General features: G+C 42.3%; 1 protein-coding gene across 17 annotated transcripts in view; it reads left to right on the top strand.

Moving 5' to 3' along the window:
- Positions 1-20,358, top strand: part of CELF2 (CUGBP Elav-like family member 2) — a 649,329-nt gene that overhangs the window by 540,908 nt on the left and 88,063 nt on the right. For all 17 annotated transcript variants that reach the window (XM_064142683.1, XM_064142686.1, XM_064142673.1 and 14 more), the window contains one exon: positions 18,320-18,368. In XM_064142683.1, coding sequence (XP_063998753.1) covers positions 18,320-18,368 — 49 coding nt within the window. The remainder of the gene's footprint in view (positions 1-18,319; positions 18,369-20,358) is intronic.

Below are 20,358 nucleotides of genomic sequence, written 5' to 3'. Positions count from 1 at the left end.
GGTCATGACTTCACAAAATGTCTCCAGAATTTAGTACCCAACTTAGAACATCTTATTCAGCTAGACTGGAGGATCTGTTCACAGGATATTACTTTCAAGCTGGGTACTGAGAAATCACTGACTGGGAACCTTTTCCTGTGCACATCAGAATGGAAAGCTCTGAACAAAATTGAAAGGTGTCTTGGGTTCAAATGCAAGTTCCCAGAGACTCTTATAAATTTGGTAGACCCAATGACAATTTATAGAATTTATAGAATTTATAGAGTGCCCTCCCCTCCTCCCCCTCCTTTCCCCAAAAGACAGGGAGAGAGATAAAAGGTAGGGACACCCCAATAAATCAATCTCACTCGATTTGGAAGTTAAAAAGGAAAAGTTTAACAATAACTTAGAAAAAAGGGATTGGAGGTAGGGGAGTTTACAAAGGATGAGGAAGGGAAAACAGCAAAATACAAAACAGGGATGGATACAACCCGAGTAGTGTGATGGTGTCTCTGCCTCGTGGCTGGTATACAGTATCAGTGTGTGTGTGCGGTCATGAACGCAGGTAGTGAGCAAGAGGGCGAAAAGAGGAAGAGACAGGAGAACTCCTGTCTTTTATACCACAGGAAGTGGGGGGAGTGGGCTAACCATCACCTGGAGTGTGGCCCACCCCTGAGGAGGGGCCAAGACCCCTAGGGTCAGGTTCAGGGTCACTCCCCCAGGAGTGTTAACCCTATACAAAAGGCCATCACTGGAGTACTCTAGGGTATTGCAAAGCTCACAAAGATTTAGGTTGGGATGCTTAGCTAAGGGTAATAGCCCAGTCACTCTCTTAAACAGCAATTTATCCTGTTGCTGGTGTTAGCTGTTTTCTGTTATCCGGGACAGAAAGTGCAGGTGCTTCTGTTAGCCTCATTACCACAATGACACGAGAATTATCTTCATAAAGAAAACCTGGTTCAGGGATGTGTGACTGTCTGTCTGCTCCTACAACACTGAAATCAGAAAGGCAAATCATAAGCAATTTTAGGCATTAGGAAGTAACACCATTAGGCATACCCTTGGATGCCACGTACCTGCCTCAATAGCAATGTTTGACACCTATGGACCTGAGTTATGACTAAAGAGCCTGGGCTTCATGCTGTGTTTATGGCAGAGAGACTCAGCACCCTTCTGCCATTATGTCCAACCCTATGAGCTGTGCTGCCTCTTACAAAGACCTCTGCTGAGTGGTCTGTGCCTCTGTGCATTGTTATCGAAGGGATGTGATATCTGTGCCTCTATGCATTGCCATCAAAGGAATGTGATTCCCACTTGGTCTAGTGGAGATGGTGCTGCTGTAGGGGGACCAGCCTAGATGACCTCTAGGGGTCATAGAATAAGCCAGGTTGGAAGAGACCTCCAAGATCATCCAGTCCAACCTAGCACCCAGCCCTGTCCAATCAATTAGACCATGGCACTAAGTGCCCCATCCAGGCTTTTTTTGAACATCTCCAGGGACGGTGCCTCCACCACCTCCCTGGGCAGCCCATTCCAATGCCAGTCACTCTCTCTGCCAACAACTTCCTCCTAACATCCAGCCTATACCTCCCCTGACACAACTTGAACCTGTGTCCCCTTGTTCTGTTGCTGATTGCCTGGGAGAAGAGGTCCCTTCTGACCCAGACCATTCTATGATGTTGTCTCATTTATTGTTTATACTCCCACGGTGGTGCAGGAAGCTGAGGCATCTCTAGCTGGTATTCTCCCCTCTCAGTCAGGTAATGAACCACGCTGTTTAGATATACCATGCTGCTGTATGTGACAACATACATGCTGAGAGAGAAAACGTGAGTTCTTTCTTCTCTGTGGTTGTTAGAAGCCAGGTGAAACTAGGTGATTTGACTGAGCCTTCTACTCTAATAACACACTTTGGCCAATTATATTCTGCCTAATTAAAAATAACTCTTTGCAGACCCAGAGAGGTAATTGATTTTTTGCTCATTCTGTGGAAGAAATGATTGTCAGTTTAGTTGGAAGAGCCACTTCTTTGTCTGCTGTTCCCCAGTAGTGTTCAGTGCAACCCTTTATCTTTTTGCCAGCAGAGTCACTGGGGCTGCTAGAAATATCCAGGGATTCATTTGAGTGAGTGCACCTCTTTGAGGACACTATAATAGGCCATAAATTCTCACAGTGAAAAGTTAAGGAAGACCCCTACTTCTCAGCTTATATTTGTAGGCCCTCAGTGAGTGCAACAACTGATCAGCATAGAAAGTAAATATCATTAAAGTGTTAAATACCTTTTAACAGGAAAAGCATTACCAGAGTGGGCAAGTATAATGTTTGTCTAATTTTTGGAACAGTCCACTTTTTCACTTGCAGCTTTGCTGAAATCAGTCATGGCTTTGCTCCCAGAATGTAGCCTGAGTATCTCCAGGAGCAGAGAGCAGCAGTCATTGAAAAACATGCCACCATAACTCCATTTATTAGCAAAAGCCTGTCTCTATTGCCTTGTGCCAGGGAACTTAAAAAAGCAAAAACTGCACAAGAAAAAGAACATTGAACTAAATAGAGTCTTAAGCCGTGGTAAACAAAATGTAGCTTGCTTTGTGGTTGATTTTTATCCAGCTGCAGCTAAATATCAAAGCAATATCAAAGGGAAAGTACCCATTAATTAATTCAAACTGACTTCACAAAGCAAGCTGGAGCTTTTGCTGATATCTGATTCTGACAACTTCCTAATCTTCACAACTTGTCATTAAGAGTGGCATTAAAGCAGTCTGCAGTCAATCCCAGCTCTTGCCCTGTTGTAACTCAGAGATGGGCTATCTCCCACCACGGGGAGGATGGGGGGGGGAGGGAGGATTGGGATACACAGGCAGGGGTTAGAATAAGCAACTTTGCTTCTTTGCAAATGGAATTTGCAATGTATCAGGGAATCTCATGAATACATTGCCTCTGTCATTCATTCCAGGAGCACTTCTTGCAAACCATTACAAATTGCAGTGAGTGGAGAATTTCTCTTCTGAAGGAGAAACACAGGTTTAAAAAAAAAACTGAGAAAGAAAGAAGCTCATGTCTCAAAAGAGTAATTTGAAGTCTGTAATGATCTCTAAGAAAGTATGAATAGAGCCTTATCATTGATTTCCAGATAGAGAGCACAGGATTCTGGGTTGGCTGAAATAAGATTGCGGGAAATAAGACACTAATCAGAGGATCAGATTAGTTTTAAACTAAGAACTGAAAATCAGGTACCTCCATAAGTGAAGCTTGTAATTCCACCATGAAAATAAACAAAACACACCACCATAATCTCTCAGAGAGATTACAGCCTCGTGCAGTGATGTGAGGTACATGATACCTTCCTGTTTTTGTTCTAACTGTGAATTGCTCAAGTGGTTGAAGAGAGTTTATGTTCTAGACCATCAAGTCTGAGCAAGTACTGCAACTAATATTGTTTTGTGGCTAACTCATGACAGTGCCTTAGAGGAAAGTGTGCTATGCTTAGACAGTATGTTCTTTTCAAATATTGCAAGAAATATAGAGAGGATAAAGGCTGTTGCAGGAGTGCCTCAGCAAGCATCATGGCAGCGTGGATGTAGATGGTGCCTTTATTTCCTCTAGGGCCAAGTACTGCCTAAATTCCAGTCACAAATAAGAGTGACTCTTGATTGTAGACAGAACTGAGAGTTTACCATCACATGAAGTGAGGCTGAGGGAGCTGGGGTTGTTTAGCCTGGAGAAGAGGAGGCTTACAGGGGACCTCACTGCTGTCTACAGCTACCTGAAAGGAGGTTGTAGCCAGGTCTGGGTTGGTCTCTTCTCCCAGGCCATCATCAATAGAACAAGGGAACACAGTCTCAAGTTGTGCCAGGGGAAGTATAGGCTGGATGTTAGGAGGAAGGTCTTCCCAGAAAGAGTGATTTGCCATTGGAATGGGCTGCTCAGGGAGGTGGTGGAGTCGCCATCCCTGGAGGTGTTCAAGAAAAGCCTGGCTCAGGCACTTAGTGCCATGGTCTAGTTGACTGCATAGGGCTGGGTGACAGGTTGGACTGGATGATCTCAGAGATCTCTTGCAGCCTGGTTGATTCTATGATTCTATAACAGGTGAAACAAAATTTAGCTCAAGTATCAGGAAAGAAAGAAAAAACTCAAAACAACAGTTTCTGTCCAATTTGAATAATCTTCTAAAAGAAACAAAGTGAAATCCTAATCCTTAGGGGCATTTAGGGTAGGAAAGAATTAGAAAATTCATGATAGGCAGTAATCCTGTTTTGGCATTAAGTCGTTCAAGATGAGCTACTGGATTTTTTTCACCTTTTTCTGCAGTTGTGAAAGAAAGTGAAATTGCTATGCCTGTGTGAACATAGAATCCTCATATTTGTACAAAACCATGTGATTAACCAAAAAACCAGTAAAGTGTTGGTAAGGAAGAGCTACAGCCATTTAAAATTCTGTGCTTATACACTTTGTCTGGGGGGCTTTGAGAGTTATTCAGGCAGGCATGTCCCTTGCCTCTTGTGACCCTATTCATTTTGCAAAGAATGACTGGATTGATCCCACTTTAAAACTAGCCTGGTAGCTAACAGCTCTCATGTCTGGCACTTGTTTTCTACCCTGTTGACATGAGAGCCAAAAATAGAGAGCGTGACTTAGTGAAAATTTCTTTTCTGCATCCATGCCATTCTCCCCTGTGTTTTCATTGCCCTCTGTTAGCTTCACCAAAGCTGCAACAGCCCTCAGGCTGCATTAGTCCCGCTCAGAAAAAATGGCATATGCCAAGAAACCAAGAGTTTAAGACTTCCCAGTAGCTCCAAATGTTAGCTTTGAGCTCAGTTGGTTTTATCAGAGGACTTTCCTGATAGCTCTCTGTGGCCTCCAGCTGTTCCACCTGAAGCCATCTCTGCAAAGAGATGTCTTTGACCTTTAGGCAAGCTGTGTGTTAAGATGTTACTCTTGGGGCACAATGCAGAGAAAACATTTAATTGAGTAGAATAGCAATATAAAGAATAAGAGAATACAAGTTTTCACATGCTGACATTTACAGTCACTGGATGAAGCGTGTTGCTGTTCTTTTCAAGGGAATCAAGGGGCCCAGTCTCTGGAAAAATGCATTAAGGTGGTGAGAGACCTGGAGCACAGCCCAGTGAGGAGAGGCTGAGGGAGCTGGGGGTGTTTAGCCTGAAGAAGAGGAGGCTCAGGGGTGCCCTCACTGCTGTCTACAACTACCTGAATGGGGGCTGTAGCCAGGTGGGGATTGGTCACTTCTGCTAGGCCACCACCAACAGAACAAGGGGACACAGTCTCGAGTTATGCTAGGGGAGGTCTAGGCTGGATGTTAGGAGGAAGTTCTTGTCAGAAAGAGTGTTTGGCATTGGAATGGGCTGCCCAGGGAGTGGTGGAGTCACCGTCCCTGGAGGTGTTCAACAAAAGCCTGGATGAGGCACTTAGTGCCATGGTCTAATTGATTGGACAGGGCTGGGTGCTAGGTTGGACTGGATGATCTTGGAGATCTCTTCCAACTTGGTTGGTTCTGTGATTCTATTTATTTGGGGTCAGATACTAGTTCAGAGCATTGCTGATGGGTGGAGGCAGGTTGATTTTGGCCTCGCTGGTCCAAATACAGTCCTTTTCACTAGTGAAAGCTCAATCACAGCTTAGTCCAAACACAATAGCCATCTGGAACTGACTCATTCCTCAAAAATATGTTTCTGCTGATGTTACCCATTTGGGGTTTTGTTCATTTAGCTTCCCATGCACCTATTGAGGGAAATATTTAAATACATTAGAATTCCTTAGGAGCAGTATCATAAATGAACGCTGCATGTTGAGTGTGAATGAAAAAATGCTTTCCTTATCCCAAGGAAAACACTGGTGAAGCACATTAGCTAGAGAGATGCTAAAAAAATGTAAGGAGAGCCCATTTATGCAAAGGATGGCTAAAAATTACATGGCTCTTTACTGTGATTCTTTCTGCTTCTCGTGTGTATGCACTACTGGACAATCATATTTTTGTGTGGACAGTGTGTGTTTGTGTATGCTTGTGGCTGGAGATTGCCCTGACATTCTATTTTCATAGATCAATTGAACACCAAGCTATCTTTTTTTCATTCTCTCCCTGCAGCCAGATTATTTCTCCACTGCAGAGTATTGGCATAACGCTGAGAGCTTTCATTTGGATGCTGATACTGGTTATTTGTGGAAAATTCCTGTAACTTCTGCTCATGGAGAGCTTAAATAGAATTTATGAGCCATATCCTCATTTGGTGTAAAATGTTATGGCTCTGCTGGTTAAACAATGAAACTGTACTGTTTACCCCAGCTGGTCTCAGTCAGGAGAGTAGGATTTTTGACATCTTCATTCAAAACCCCTTTTCTACCTGAATGCTTTGGCTATTCCCTGCGATATTTATGGAGGCATGCATGCTGGCAAGTAGTTTGGGGGTCATATCTGACCTTTGAAAATATCTAGATTAGTCTGTGTTTGGTAGTAAGGAGAAATTTGACTGACTGACTACTGTAGAAATGGGAATCATGAATCAAGACAAATATTCTGGATTCAGAACTGCTCTGCACCTTTGCTAAACGAAAGTGGCAGCAGCTCCGCATCATCAATACCAACGCTCTATAAATCGTACCCTTTGCTCTAATTCAAAAGGTAGAATTTCAATAGAAGTTATAATTTGGATGCTTTGGGGGCTTATTATAGGCTTACCTCAATCACACCTTTTAGCTATAAGATGTTCTTGCTGGTACATTGTAATGCAAATATGAAAACTTTCCAAAAAAGAAAGCTTTGCATAAAAAATAAAAAATCCCATAGCCTAGAATTTGAGTTTTGTACCAAATAATAGACTCTAGTTTCTGTCAGAAGGGGAGATGAAGTGTGTTGTTGGATCAAGGTGACCTTCCATGCTGCAGAAAGAGTCAGGCAGAAGATCCACTCTGTGAATGAACAGAAAAATCTGTAATGTGAAGCTGAGGGAGTGGTCGAGGCTTGTTTCACTGCTATTGAGTGAAAGGCAAAAATGGAGAAGATTGATGAGATAAGGTTGTGAAAGAAACAGAGGACTCCTGACTATGCTTTCCTGTCTTTCTGAAATGTTGCTGTCAACTGATCCTTCCCTTTAAAGGGTTGTTTCCTGAATTTCAGCTTGGCAAAGGTGGAGGATATTGCTGAGCATAATCACATGGTGTTTTCCCAGAGCATAGTTCACAGAGGAAACAGTACATGCCGCACAGAACAACATAAATCTTAAAAGAAAACTCCTGCAAAACAAGCATTTAATGTCCTGCTCTCAGCCACAACCAACTTTGTGCTTTGCATTACAAAAGCCACTGCATGCTTTTAAAAAGCTTCCATTTAAACTAATTTTTTTCACGGTCATCAGTTGCCTAAAAGAGGCTTTGTTTAGGTTTTACATGCAATTTTAGTTCTGGGGGACAAGAAGGGATTTCTTCATTTCTTGATAAATGTCTAAAAGTCATTCTAGATGTTTATGTGGAATCAGGGGGATTTATATGGAAAGGGAGGAGTTTTCAAGTGGGCCACGTTTAAACTTTAACATTGTAAAATGGTGCCCACCACCTGGAGATTTCCATTTGGTATCAGGAAAGATCCTGAAGTCATAAAACTTCCCTGTCCATGCCATCAGGATGTAGTGCTTCCTGAGCAGGGGATTTGGCTTTTTGCTAGGAGAAGAAATGTGAAGTATGCCTTTGCAGACCGATCACAGGCTCACAGGATGTTAGGCCTTGGAAGGGACCCAAAGAGATCATCAAGTCCAACTCCCTGCCAGAGCAGGACAATCCTATCTAACACAGATCACAGAGGAACACATCCAGACAGGCCTTGAAAGGCTCCAGAGAAGGAGACCCCACAACCTCTCTGGGGAGCCTGTTCCAGTGCTCTGTGACCCTTACAGTAAAGAAGTTCCCCCTTGTGCTGAGGCGGAACCTCTTTTGCTGCAGCTTGCACCCACTCAAGTAAGCACAAGCTTCTACTTTGCTGCCTTCCCTTCTAAAGTGTTTAAGTGACCTCTGTTTCATTCCCATGGCAGATGGGAAGACTTTCCATAGAATATGGGATGATAAGTGGCATGTCTTGGCCTTGCTCTCCCTGTTTTCCAAATATTAACATGAGGGCTAGAGGAGGATGGTTCTCTTAGATTTGCAGGAAAAGTACTCCGTTTTAAGTCTCAGCCTCTTCTTGATTTCTGGGAACCAACGCCCAGCTAGGGAGATGGAGGAAAATACAGCTTCAGAACACTTGAGTCATGTCCATTGGGACATTGAATGTGAGGCTTCTGTCATGCTGGGAACTGAGTCCTGGCATTTTAGATCATGCTGGGCAAATCCACCCAATGCAGCACAAGGTTGAATTATTAGCTGAGATCCCCAAATCCAGGATAGCTTGGCTGGCATTTGGTTCCTACAGCTATCCTGGATTATTGCTTCAGGTTCTTACATTATTTCTTGAGTAAGGTATCTAGGGAGTAGGGCTATGAAAACAAAATGCTTGCATGGAATACAAGGCTCATTACTGCCTTGCCTATACCTGGTGATAAAACTACAAGATTTCAGCTTGAGAGACTTGGCTTCAGTTGCAGAATAATTCCAGATGAATCACATGTAGGCTCTGTGCCTTTTTTTCCTTCATCATCTTCCTTTCTGCTAAAAGGAGATAGCAGCAGTAAGCACCTCACAGTGGTCTTAGGAGGAGAAATCAATTAGAGCATGAGGACCTCGAGGTGTACTGCAGTGCGGACAGCTCAGCTGCCTCCCTTCAGATAGTCGTTGCAGCCATGCAGTGCCTTGCCTGCGTGACACTGGGTTGTTCCACCACGCTTGGTTTTCCCCTCAGAAACATGGGCAGTAATTTTTGCTGCTCACAGTTACCTCGAATGGGTGCTAAAACTCAGTCAATTAATGTCACAGGGAGACTGCTGTTATCTTTCTGTGCCTTATCATTTTAATGCAAAGGGAAAAAAACCAACACAGTGACATGCAAACTTCAATTGGCAAAATGTCAACAGAAGTTATTGCCGCTGCAGATGAGATGGATAACTCTTGCTGTTAAAATAATATCTGATGTCTTGCTCAGATGTCTAATGGGTTTGCTTTTTAAGCATGGATGATACAAAATATCCCCAAGGCATTATTCCCAACAAGATATAGAATCCTACTTAATGTCTATTTTTAGGATTGACTAGGTTCTGTAAAGGCTCATTTGTTTGAAGAAGAGATAGTTAATCACTTTGGTTTCCATGTGATTTGAAGAGAGAAATTTGGTCATACCTCCCATCCTTATATCCGCTCTGTTTGGCTCGCATGTGTCCTAGAGTTGTTGCCGTTTGTGTGGGTGGTAAGAAATGAGGGAATTCAATAAATGGAGTAGAACTGCTAACAGAGGAACAGTAGTTATTTATACATTAGGAAGTGAAATTGTCACTTTGAAGACTGGCAACTTTTTTCCTTTCTGTGCAAGGGTACAACTTTTAAAGGCGACCAAGTGGTATAGCCCAATTAGCAAGTGTACAGGAGGAGCAGCAGGATGCAGGGGTGATTGTAAAAGGGATCTCTAGAATATTGTTATTATTGTGAAGCACAACATTGTTTTTAGTCTCACAGGCTAGTGTTCAATTTAACCTGAATTTAAATCACGGAGCGTAGTGACTGAACTGAAAAGCTTCCAAAGGTCACTGAATTTCAGCAGTTTTAGTGTTCTTCAGTGAAAGAAGCAACTTGTTTTAAGCAAGCTGTATGTTTATTTCTGTGCTTTAAATAGAAAATAATGATGTTATGCATTATCACATTAACTATATTGGATGCCTACCAGCAATATTCATTTTCTGCTGCTTCTCTCCCTTCCTCCTTCCCTTCCTCCCACTATCTCTTTCCAAAATACATGCATATATATATATATGTGTCTGACAGTAATCTAGGAGGCAAAATAACAGATCACATTCTTCTACTACTAAAATTGTGTGAATACCTAACACAGTTTAAATCCCTTAAATTGGGATTTATGAAAGGATGACAGCAAATGATCTTCTAGATATGCCATCACTCAGGCAGTTACAGCTTCTGCTTTGCATTTATTTGTGAAAGTCTATGTGCTGGATGCACATTTTTCCTCCTTTTACCTGTGAATAAACTAAGGTAAATTACTTAAACCATTACTGGGAATCCAAAGCTCAGCCTGTGCCTGCAAAGCAATTTATTGATGGTGGTTAACACTTCCCTGTCTAGTGTGTGGAAATATTTAAGGGAATAACATGGGCTAGACACTGCTCCCACCAAGAGGTATGGGCAAAACTATCCTGTTTTGAAAGAAAGAAGTATAGCCGTGTAAATGCAAGCTCTGCCACACCACTTCTCTTAAAAGCCAGACAGCAGTCCCTTGCCTCTGCTGTTAGCTAGTATTTATTTGGCCTCAGAGACCGTGCTGGTTCCCAGAGAGGTTCCCTGAAGCTGTAGTCCGATATTGACTATGTAATTCAACTTAGTTTGACCCTAGAGAAGTTGTTCTTAACAGTTGTCTTCAGTAGGAAATGTCTGGGAAAGTTGTATTACTTCTGCGCTATAAGGCTTTAAAAAGCAGAATCAGTTGGTTCTGAGTTGATGTGAGAATTGTGTTCAAGAGCTCCTCCAAAAGGATCCTACTGAAAAACTTGGGACATGAAAGCTGACACAGGAGCCTGGGGGAGGTGTGTAGAGGTGTCTGCACATAATAATCCAGGGGGAAAAGTGATCTCTGAAGACATAGAAAATCATTTAATTCTCTGGTACTTATGGATTAGTTTTTTTTTCTTTGCCATTCTTTTGGTGGGTCAATACATTCCTTCTGGATTCTATGTTCAGTTAAGGTGTCCAGGAACTTGCCAGGTACAGATTTGGGTTCTTCCTTTCCTTAGACTACCGATCTAATTAATCTGCACTCACTACTTGGATCAGGAGCTAGAAGAAAACTTCAAATTCGTTTCCAGACCAGAGTTAGGCAAACTATGTAGATTATTCCAACTGTTTTTCATACTGCTGCTTCTTTAGATGTGTTTCTTCTGCTGTGCCCATAGCCTCCCCCCCCCCCCCCCCCCCCCCCCCCCGCTGCTCTTTGGTTTTCCTATTTGTTCCACAAAGTCCATGGATTTATAATCCTTTCCCTCAAAAATTAGAATTTTACTAGGGTTTGATGTCTCTTTTTTCTCTCTCCTACATTATCTCCTACCATTTTACAATTCTGAGGTGTTCAAAATGTGGAAAAGTCCCCTTTGGCTTCAACAATGATTAATACTAGCAAGAAGCAAGTCTCAAAGTGCTTGAAATGACAAGACACATGCAAGCTGTCATCATTTAATCATATTGCAGTTTGTTTGATTTGGATGTTACCTGAATAATCCAACGATTTCAAATTTACCCATTGCTTGAGGGGAGGTTTAGCTCAATTCTGTGTTGTGTGTCCCCACAATGCAGTCTGTAAGGGTGACAGGTAAGGGACAAACTGAGCTGAAGCGTGGCTAGAATCTTATAGCCATGGCAAATGACAGGGAAGAGGATAAAGGGGACAAGTCCAAATAGCGCTAAGAGGTCTAGAAATCTGTTGATGACTTTAAAGGGTTGTAAAATGATGGTGAGAGGAATGATAAAGAATGAGGAGTCACAGATATCCTCCACACACATCCCCTAAAATCCCATGGAATAAAGTCAGACAGTGCTTGACTTTACAAGACTTTTAGGTGATGGCCTTTGACTGACATATTGATCCGTGTGTAGGCATGGGCAGGTTTACATACATTCAGGGTCCTTTCTCGGCAAGTGGTTTTCTTTCCCTAAGGCACAAGGAGTGGCAGGATCAAGGCACATACAGTCTGCAGTGCTAGGAGCAGAGAATAAGCTGCTAATTGATCTAGTATCATAGAATCAACCAGGTTGGAAGAGACCTCCGAGATCATCCAGTCCAACCTAGTACCTGGCCTTGTCCAGTCAAATAAACCATTGCACTGAGTGCCTCATCCAGTCCTTTCTCGAACACCTCCAGGGACGGTGACTCCACCACCTCCCTGGGCAGCCCATTCCAGTGGCAAATCACTCTCTCTGTGAAGAACTTCCTCCCAACATCCAGCCTATACATCCCCTGGCAATGCATTGTAAAATAATGATTTTTTTTTTCGTAGTGTAAATACTTGGCCAGAGGTTCAGGGGTGCTGAAGGCACCCAAATTCCACAGCCTGAACACAGCAGCAGCACATTGTGCCAATCAGGTCCTTCATCTTCACTGAAAAGCATTTCCTGCTTTTTGATCACCAAAGTCCTCTATAAGACAAATGTACTCACATGTATAACTACACACCTCTTATTAAACCAACTGTCTCAGCATACAACATTGCTTCACTCCCAGAAATTACTGCTTGCAGGAAGTCTTTTGCCTACCTAGTGTCTGAGTGCTCATTTCTCTTCAGAGAGTGGATGGAAAGCAGATGCCCAAAAGCCTTTCCACCAAATATGTTGACAACTCGAAAATCAGGTTTAAGCAATTGCCAGGGTCATGGTGGTGAATCAGAGCAGCCCAATCCCATATTCTGCCATGCCTGGAGACAGTTCTTCCCCATTCACCCCTAGCACTCCGATTTTAAGATTGTACCTGATTTGAAGCATCCCTAGACTAAATAAAACGCGCCATAGGATGATCGCCTTGCGCAACGTGCAAGCACACAATAGTAATCACAGCTAATGGCTCTGCTAAATGCTAGGCTGTACACACCTCCTTGTTTGGGGTTTGTTTTGTATACAGAAGGTAACATCGACTGAATAACTAGGATGCCAAGTTACAGATGGGGTTGTGGAATCGTATTTGACAGCCGATTAGAGTAATCTGACAGAAATGATGACTTAATCACCACACCAGACTCCAAATTCCCAGATAGAATTCCACCCAGGTTAATCTAATTTCCTCGCAATATTTTTGCCAGAAACAGACTCTTAGCCGGCTTGTTTTCTCCCATGCAGATGCCACATGGCTTTGACAAGAATGTAAATAGGTAGCGTTATTGTTGTTGAAAAGATGACTTTGAGGCTCTTAAAACTGGAGAGGGTGCGTGCCTTCAAGAGGTTTTTGGGTTGCTCTGATCTGTTTGGGGTTTTTTCCTCTAATGAAGCTATATTTACATATACAGTGGGATGTACTCAGGAGAAAGAGAGAGGAAAAAGATTTAACTAGTCAATTGTAATTCTAGGCCACTGCTCAGGCCTTCTGCTGCCCTCGACATAGCCAGCGGCCAAATTCTCATTGATTTCAGAGGGATTTTCAGAATTGCATGTTTGACAACTGTTCCTTTCCCTTTTTGGTTCCTGTGGACCACATCAGCACCCCTACTTGGGAAGTGCCCAAGGAGAAGCAGTGACATTCTTGGCCTCGGGCTTTGTGTGGCCTCTGTGACAGCAGAAGCAGTGGATGGAGCCCCCACGTTGCTGCCAGCACTGCCACAAGGCACCACACGACCTGGAGCTGGAGGCGTTTTGCCTGCTTGTGGTTGTAAACTAGTGGCATGGTGTGTTTTGAGACCTGTGGATAGAGAATGTGCAGACAAAAGGCAGGTCATGCTGCTACTGGCTGCACAGATTTGGTAGAGCTTTCCAAAATATTGCCAAGGAGAGGTTGCTCCTGACAGCCCATATTCCAGTCTGGTTTTGATATCCCTGTGCACAGTGCTTGACAGGGGGAGCTGCTTACTATCCAAAAAACTTTCCTGAGGGCTACGTTGCTCTCTTTTACTGTGTGGTCTGAGCACAAGATGATGTTAATGCCAGGGAATTATTTACTGCAGTTATTTTTCTTACCTTTGCCTATTTATGAATGACAACTGTGCATTCACAAATACCGTGTTTTTGTAAGCAAAGCTTTCTCCAGGCAGAGAGGAAAACGTTTCCTAGTTTCTGTGCAACAATATGACACACTGAGGAATCACTTACCTTGAGATCCATAAGTGTGTGGCTTTGTGATGTATAGCTACAATAACAGGTTTCTGATAAGACACAAAATCCTTCATTTCGGTAGATGACATGATTCTAGTGGGTGGCATCTAATTTGAAAAAGGTTTATATCATCTATAATCTTTTGGAGAGCCTCAGATAGCACAGCTATTTTATTATTTTATAGCCTGCAGTTATACAAGCAAGATATAAAACGCATAGATTATTTTCTCTTTTGCTCATCACAGAGTGAAAGGATAGTACCTATTTAGCCTTTGTCTCTGCCCCTTTAATTTTCTTATTCACTGCACACTTCTTTGAGATTCATTCTTTTCTTTTCTTTTTTTTACACCTACTTTTAAATATTTTATGGGTAGGGAGCTTATAATATGTATTGTCACGGCAGTTGTCTCTAGAGGTCAGCAATGAGTTTAATAATGAGATGCGAACCAGTGACTCTGTAAAACCCATTTCGGGTTATAAATGGCATGTTTTATTGAATCTAGTGTTAAAGGTTGTTAACGTATCTGTTGGTGATGGTCAGGGTTAAACAAGCTCCAACATGAGCCCTCTCATGTTGGGAAACTGTCGGTAATGTATTTTTCAACCTCCGTCTTCACCGAATCCATGTTTGTGTATTACATCCATTTTACCGTGGGTGTTTTGCAGTTTCAACTCCCCAGGACAGATTGAATCTTTTATTAGTTTTGCATCAGTATAATTTTGTTAAGCACAACAGCATCACTCCTGACTTCAGCCTACTGGTGCAAATTTGGATCATGGTTTTTAACCAGGAACCTTTGAAGTAAAGACAGAACTCAGGTGAAGCATCTTGTTAAATCCTGCCTCATGTTTTGTAAGAACAACAGTTTGCTGACTTAATAAACTTGGGGTAATTGCATACAACAGAAGAAGATAGTTTCTGATGTGGTAACTGCATTTGTCAAGTAAAGCCAATCTTTATGTTGCAACCGTGGTGCTGCAAAAATAGCTTCTTCACATGAATTAGATTTAAAGTTGGTTCTGCTGGTTCAAGCAGTTTATAAAGTGGAAGGCTTTTAATATTGTTGGAATTGCCTTTATTCAAAATATCTCCACTTAGGGGCATATAAATGCAGCTATAAAGAGAGATAGATTCTCTGTCTACAAAAGGTCTGGATCTGAGTTGGGTTTTTCATCTATAACCTGCATATTCCCAGATCTACAATACTAATTTTTTTCCCTCTATTTTCTCACTACTCCATTGCCGTTCTGAGATGTCAATACCTGCAATGGGCTCATGGAGCAAGTTGCACCTTTTTTCTTCTTTCACATTTTGCTTACTGAGTGGACATGCTGCATCACATTCCCATGAAATTAAGTTTCTCCTGCAGCGTCCAATGTATTGTTGATGCCAGGATAAGTGTAAAGCACCAGTGAAAGCCAACCGAGTACAATAGAAATTGCCTTTTTCATATAAATCAGATCGAATAAGTGTAGTGGCAGACAAGTGCTGGGGCATTAAAGCCCTTTTGGGAAACAGATGATTCAGAGAGAACAAAATTGTTAAAATCGAAGCAAATTTATGCATCCTGGTGACTACATCCACCTTGTGGCTTTGCCTTTTCCTTGGGGCCCAGTGGGGAGTTCTGCAAGCTGTACAAGGAGTGCATTGATTTCCAGGGCCAGGGAGCATTCTGGACTTTGAACAAATCTTAGGGAAACATTCACAGCAATATTTCATATTTTCAAAAGAATCTAGCAACTCTGTCCCTGGAGGTAAAGTGACTCCACCAAAAGCAATGCAGATTCGGTTTTCTGTGCTGCTTTGAAAGCACATTTGATATGAGTGCATGGATATTCTCTCCTGCTCAGCTGTTTTTATTTCCTGAAGTTTGCCACAATAGCCTTTTCTAATAAAAACCAGAATTGCCTTTGACGTTTTCAGACAATATTCTTCTCTACTGTACTGAAAAACTGTAGAAAAGAAGAAAAAGTGTGAATTTTTCACCTGCTCAAATGAAATGGTAAGAAGCTGCTGAGGAAAGGCAGTGGCCTTGCTGCTGCCAGAAGGGTTGCCTAGTCAAATCCCAGAAATTCTGACTGCAGACCCCTGTGAAAGAACACAAAATTGGGGGTTTAGCAAATTTAAATATATCCCACGTTGAAACTCAATGTGAGGTCAATTCTGAAAGCTTTTGAGCATCTGTAACAAAACTTACCCAAATCGCTCACGGTGGACACGAGGCTGGCTGTAACCAGTGGAAAAGCCACATGCACTGATCAGAGAGAGCTCAGTGGTGCTGCTATTCCTGAAACATCACAAAGCACCGTTGATAAAGATTGTGTTGGAGTTAGCAACAATTCAGTGTGAGGGAAGCATCAGTCAGGGAAGCTGAGGACATACCATAGCAAGCATGCCAAGGTAGGATGCCACGCATGCACAGAATGCTGCACACAAGGCTTGGTTTCCAGTGTTCCTCAGGGCTCAATACGTAGGGCCAGTTCTCTTTAATATCTTTATCAATGATCTGGATGAAGGAATTGAATGCATCTTCAGTATGCTTGCAGGTGACACTAAATTGGGAGGGAGTGTTGATCTACTTGAGGGTAGGCTCTACAGAGGGACCAGGACAGGCTAGGTTGATGGACCACTTATGTAAGATTCAACAAGGTCAAGTGTTGGGTGCTGCACTTGGATCACGACAACTCTATGCAGCACAATAGGCTTAAAAAAGAGTGGCTGGAAATCTGCCCAGAAAGACCTGACAGTGTTGATCAGCAGCCAGCTGAATATCATCCACCAATGTGCCCAGGTGGCCAGGAAGGCCAACAGCATCCTGGCTTGTATCAGAAGTAGTGTGACGAGCAGGTTCAGGGATGCGATCATTCCCCTGTATGTGTCATTAGTGAGGACACAGCTTGAGTACTGGGTTCGGTTTTGGGGCCCTCACTATAAGAACATCGAGGTTCTGGAGTGGGCCCAGAGAAAGGCAACGAATCTAATGAAGGGTCTGGAGAACAGGTCTTATGAGGAACAGCTGAGGGAAATGAGGTGGTTTAGCCTGGAGAAAAGGAGGCTCAGGGGAGGACCTTGTTACCCTCCAAACTACCTGAAAACATGTTGCAGCGAGGTGAGTATTGGTCTCTTCTTCCTAATAACAAGTGATAGGACAAGCAGAAATGGCATCAAGCTGCACATGGGGGCTTTTAAAATATTTGGCATTAGAAGAAACTTTTTCACTGAAAAGATTTTTAAACACTGCTTTAGACTCCCTAGGGAAGTGATTGAATCACCATCTCTGGAGGTCTTTAAGAGATCATAGAATCATAGAATCAACCAGGTTGGAAGAGACCTCCAAGATCATCCAGTCCAACCTAGCACCCAGCCCTAGCCAGTCAACTAGACCATGGCACTAAGTGCCTTATCCAGTCTTTTCTGGAAGACCTCCAGGGACGGTGCCTCCGCCACCTCCCTGGGCAGCCCATTCCAATGCCAATCACTCTCTCTGGCAAGAACTTCCTCCTAACATCCAGCCTATACCTACCCTGGCACAACTTGAGACTGTCCCCCCTTTTTCTATTGCTGGTTGCCTGGGAGAAGAGACCACCAAGATGTGGTGCTAAAAGATGTGTTTTAGCACCAGACTTGGTAGAGTTCAATAATGGTTTGACTCAGGGATCTTAAAGTTCTTTTCCAAACAAAACAATTCTATGATTGCGTGACTGCTGCAGTAAGAGGTATATGAAATGAGGAAGGGGTTGAAAAGGAAAAGGTATTAGGAGTTTTTATGGAAGCTGACATTGTGCCATGTTGTGATGGAAGCTTTATAAATGAGTGTATAATATATTCTGGGGAGAGGAAAATAAAAGAGAGGGAGATACTAAACAGACATAGGAAGCACAAGTCTCTTCCTCTTTAGTCCTGGAAGAATCAGTATATGGTTTTTTAATTACGAGCAAAGTTCATTTGTCAAACTCAACTCCTCTGAATCTGTTTGAAATGCTTGCTAGCTCTTCAGTTGTTTGAAAATTCCACCTCCGTTTTAGCAGTGGTTGAGCTCAAGATAAAAAACGTTGGTAAAACAGAAACCAAGCATGCCATAAACTAATGAGGGACTGTAACTTTAGAGGTCTTCTGAAACTAGATACAGAAAATTAAAGTTTTATATGAGTCCTGTATGCCAAATGATCTGGGTGTTTTTTTTTAATCTTCCTGGTTCTAAAATACTCCATTACCATTTCATTTTTTCTTAAAGGCCTATAATATAGTATTCTTTTGAATTTATATAATTTCAATATGATGTATAGTAATTGTGTATCTTTCTAGCCCTCCATTAAAAACCTGGTTCTTGATTTTTTTTTTTCATGACTATCCAGCCTGCCTTACATATTTTCCTTTTTCTTTTTTCAGATGCATCATCCTATTCAGATGAAACCTGCAGATAGTGAAAAGTCAAATGGTACGTGTTTAATTTATATATACTTAATCATGACTCTCTCTAAAGCAAACACAGTATTGAGAGAGATTTTGCTTTACTCCTTGTGTGGTGAAAAGGTACTTTCCCTACACCTGGCATGCTGTGGGAGTCGTTGACCTGCTCTGAACTTCCATTTATCCTCTGCTTGAAAGAAAGGAGGAAATGTTCTGAAAAATTGTCTTCTCTATGTTGCAGCCTACCTCGCTGCACACATCTTTCCCTGGTATTCTCCTAGCAGCGAGGTGATGCAAAAGCATCTGGTATTAATAAGACAGAAATAGAATGTTAACGGTGAAAAGAAAAAAGAAAAGAAACAAAGCCCATTCCTGTGTTAACAAGCTGCAGAAGCAGCTGATGGGCCTTAAACATTTGCCTGAACTTCCTCTTAGTAGAATAGTGCTGTTTGTAATCTGAGCCAAATTTAGGTTTCAGTCATATGCTTGGTTCTGAACGGGGAAAGCCACCTTGCAGCTCTCTGTATATTTATTCCTCTCAACGATTGTGAAATGAATGCTACAAAGACAGTAATATCCATTCAGAGTACTAGGGGCACTGCCTAAGCAGATGCATATGACATGCAAAATAGACAGCATGCTAAATCTATTACAGATGCCGGGTTTGTATATTCAAGGAAATAAGATAATCGGATGGTAGCGCAACCTGGCTGTGTGTGATTCTTTAAAAATACATACATGTGTATATTTTGCCCCTTGATTTGTTCCTGTAATTTTCTAAAATATATGTTAAAGATATCATCTGCCTTCTTAGATTGCAAGAGCTTCATTTTCCCATAAGGCCCACATAATCAGAGATGGTTCCTCCAACAGGCATCTTTGCAGCTCATTAATTAGTAATCAGGGCAGAAGCCGTGCACTTAGAGATCTACATACCTGCAAATGTAAATTATGATTGGGCTCTAAATCTCTCCTCAAGGCTTTTTTAAGGCTGCCTCTTTCTTTTTTTTTTTTTTTTGTGGCTAATTGTAGTGCATCCCATTTTCAGGCTTCTCCAAGGATTTCTAAAGTTTGGAAGGAAATTAAAACTTCCTATTTTGACAACTTTCAAAACAAATCTGGCTGTGAGCACAGGAATTTTGAGCTGTCACCCGTTCCTAGTGCAGTGGCGTTCTCTTTCCTTGGTTGAGTTTTAATAGTGATGTCTTGCTGTCTTTGAATACTCAGAAGAAAGGCCAAGGCATCTGTATGGGCAGAAGGACTGAACTTTTCAGGTCCCACTGTGGTCAAGGAGAACTTCATATAGGAATCCAAACTCCACTCACCTTATATTGAGTTTGAAGTGAGCACAATTTCTCCTTAGGTACAGGAATGCTGGCCTGGATTCTCTGAACTCAGTATAGCTTCTATGGGGTTTTTCTTTAGAATTTCACATCAAGTTTCTTGGCATATTAGAAAAACATGAGGCAGTAGGCCAGAACTGATTCCCAGTGAGTTACTGATTCATTGCCTGGAGTTTTTTTTTCCCTAAAGGACATTGAGCATATTGGCAAGGCTATATGGGGAATTGTGCAAATTCTGTCTGGCTCTGCAAGTAGCATCTGCTTGGCAATCAGGATGGGTTAGCTCCTTGCTGATGCTGTTAGACTAGAGGGTTACCTGCACGATATTCCGGTCTGCTCTGTGAGAATAGTCTCGTGTATTCTTACACCTATCAACATGAGAATTGCTAGGGCTCAGGGTTTTTTTTTCTTGCCTTCTTTGTGTTTTGGGGAAAGCAATTTGACAGATCAGAGGCTGCAGTTGTGAAATTACATACTTTTTTACATTTAGACTCCTGAAGGGTGTAGGTATCTCTGGTCAGCGAGTTCTGGAGGCAGTGAACTTTCCTTTTTAAATTCCTGGGGAAGGAGAAGGCAAGCTAATATCGTGATGATGGTAACAATGAATAATGAGGCATAGACATGGGATCCATGGAGGAGGTGACAGTTTGCACAAGCATCTTGGAGAGGAAAAAG

The sequence above is a fragment of the Pogoniulus pusillus genome, chromosome 4, assembly GCF_015220805.1.
Source record: "Pogoniulus pusillus isolate bPogPus1 chromosome 4, bPogPus1.pri, whole genome shotgun sequence".
Taxonomy (NCBI): Eukaryota; Metazoa; Chordata; class Aves; order Piciformes; family Lybiidae; genus Pogoniulus; species Pogoniulus pusillus.
The sequence above is the reverse complement of the archived record's forward strand: the minus strand, read 5'-3'. Positions and strand labels throughout refer to the sequence as shown.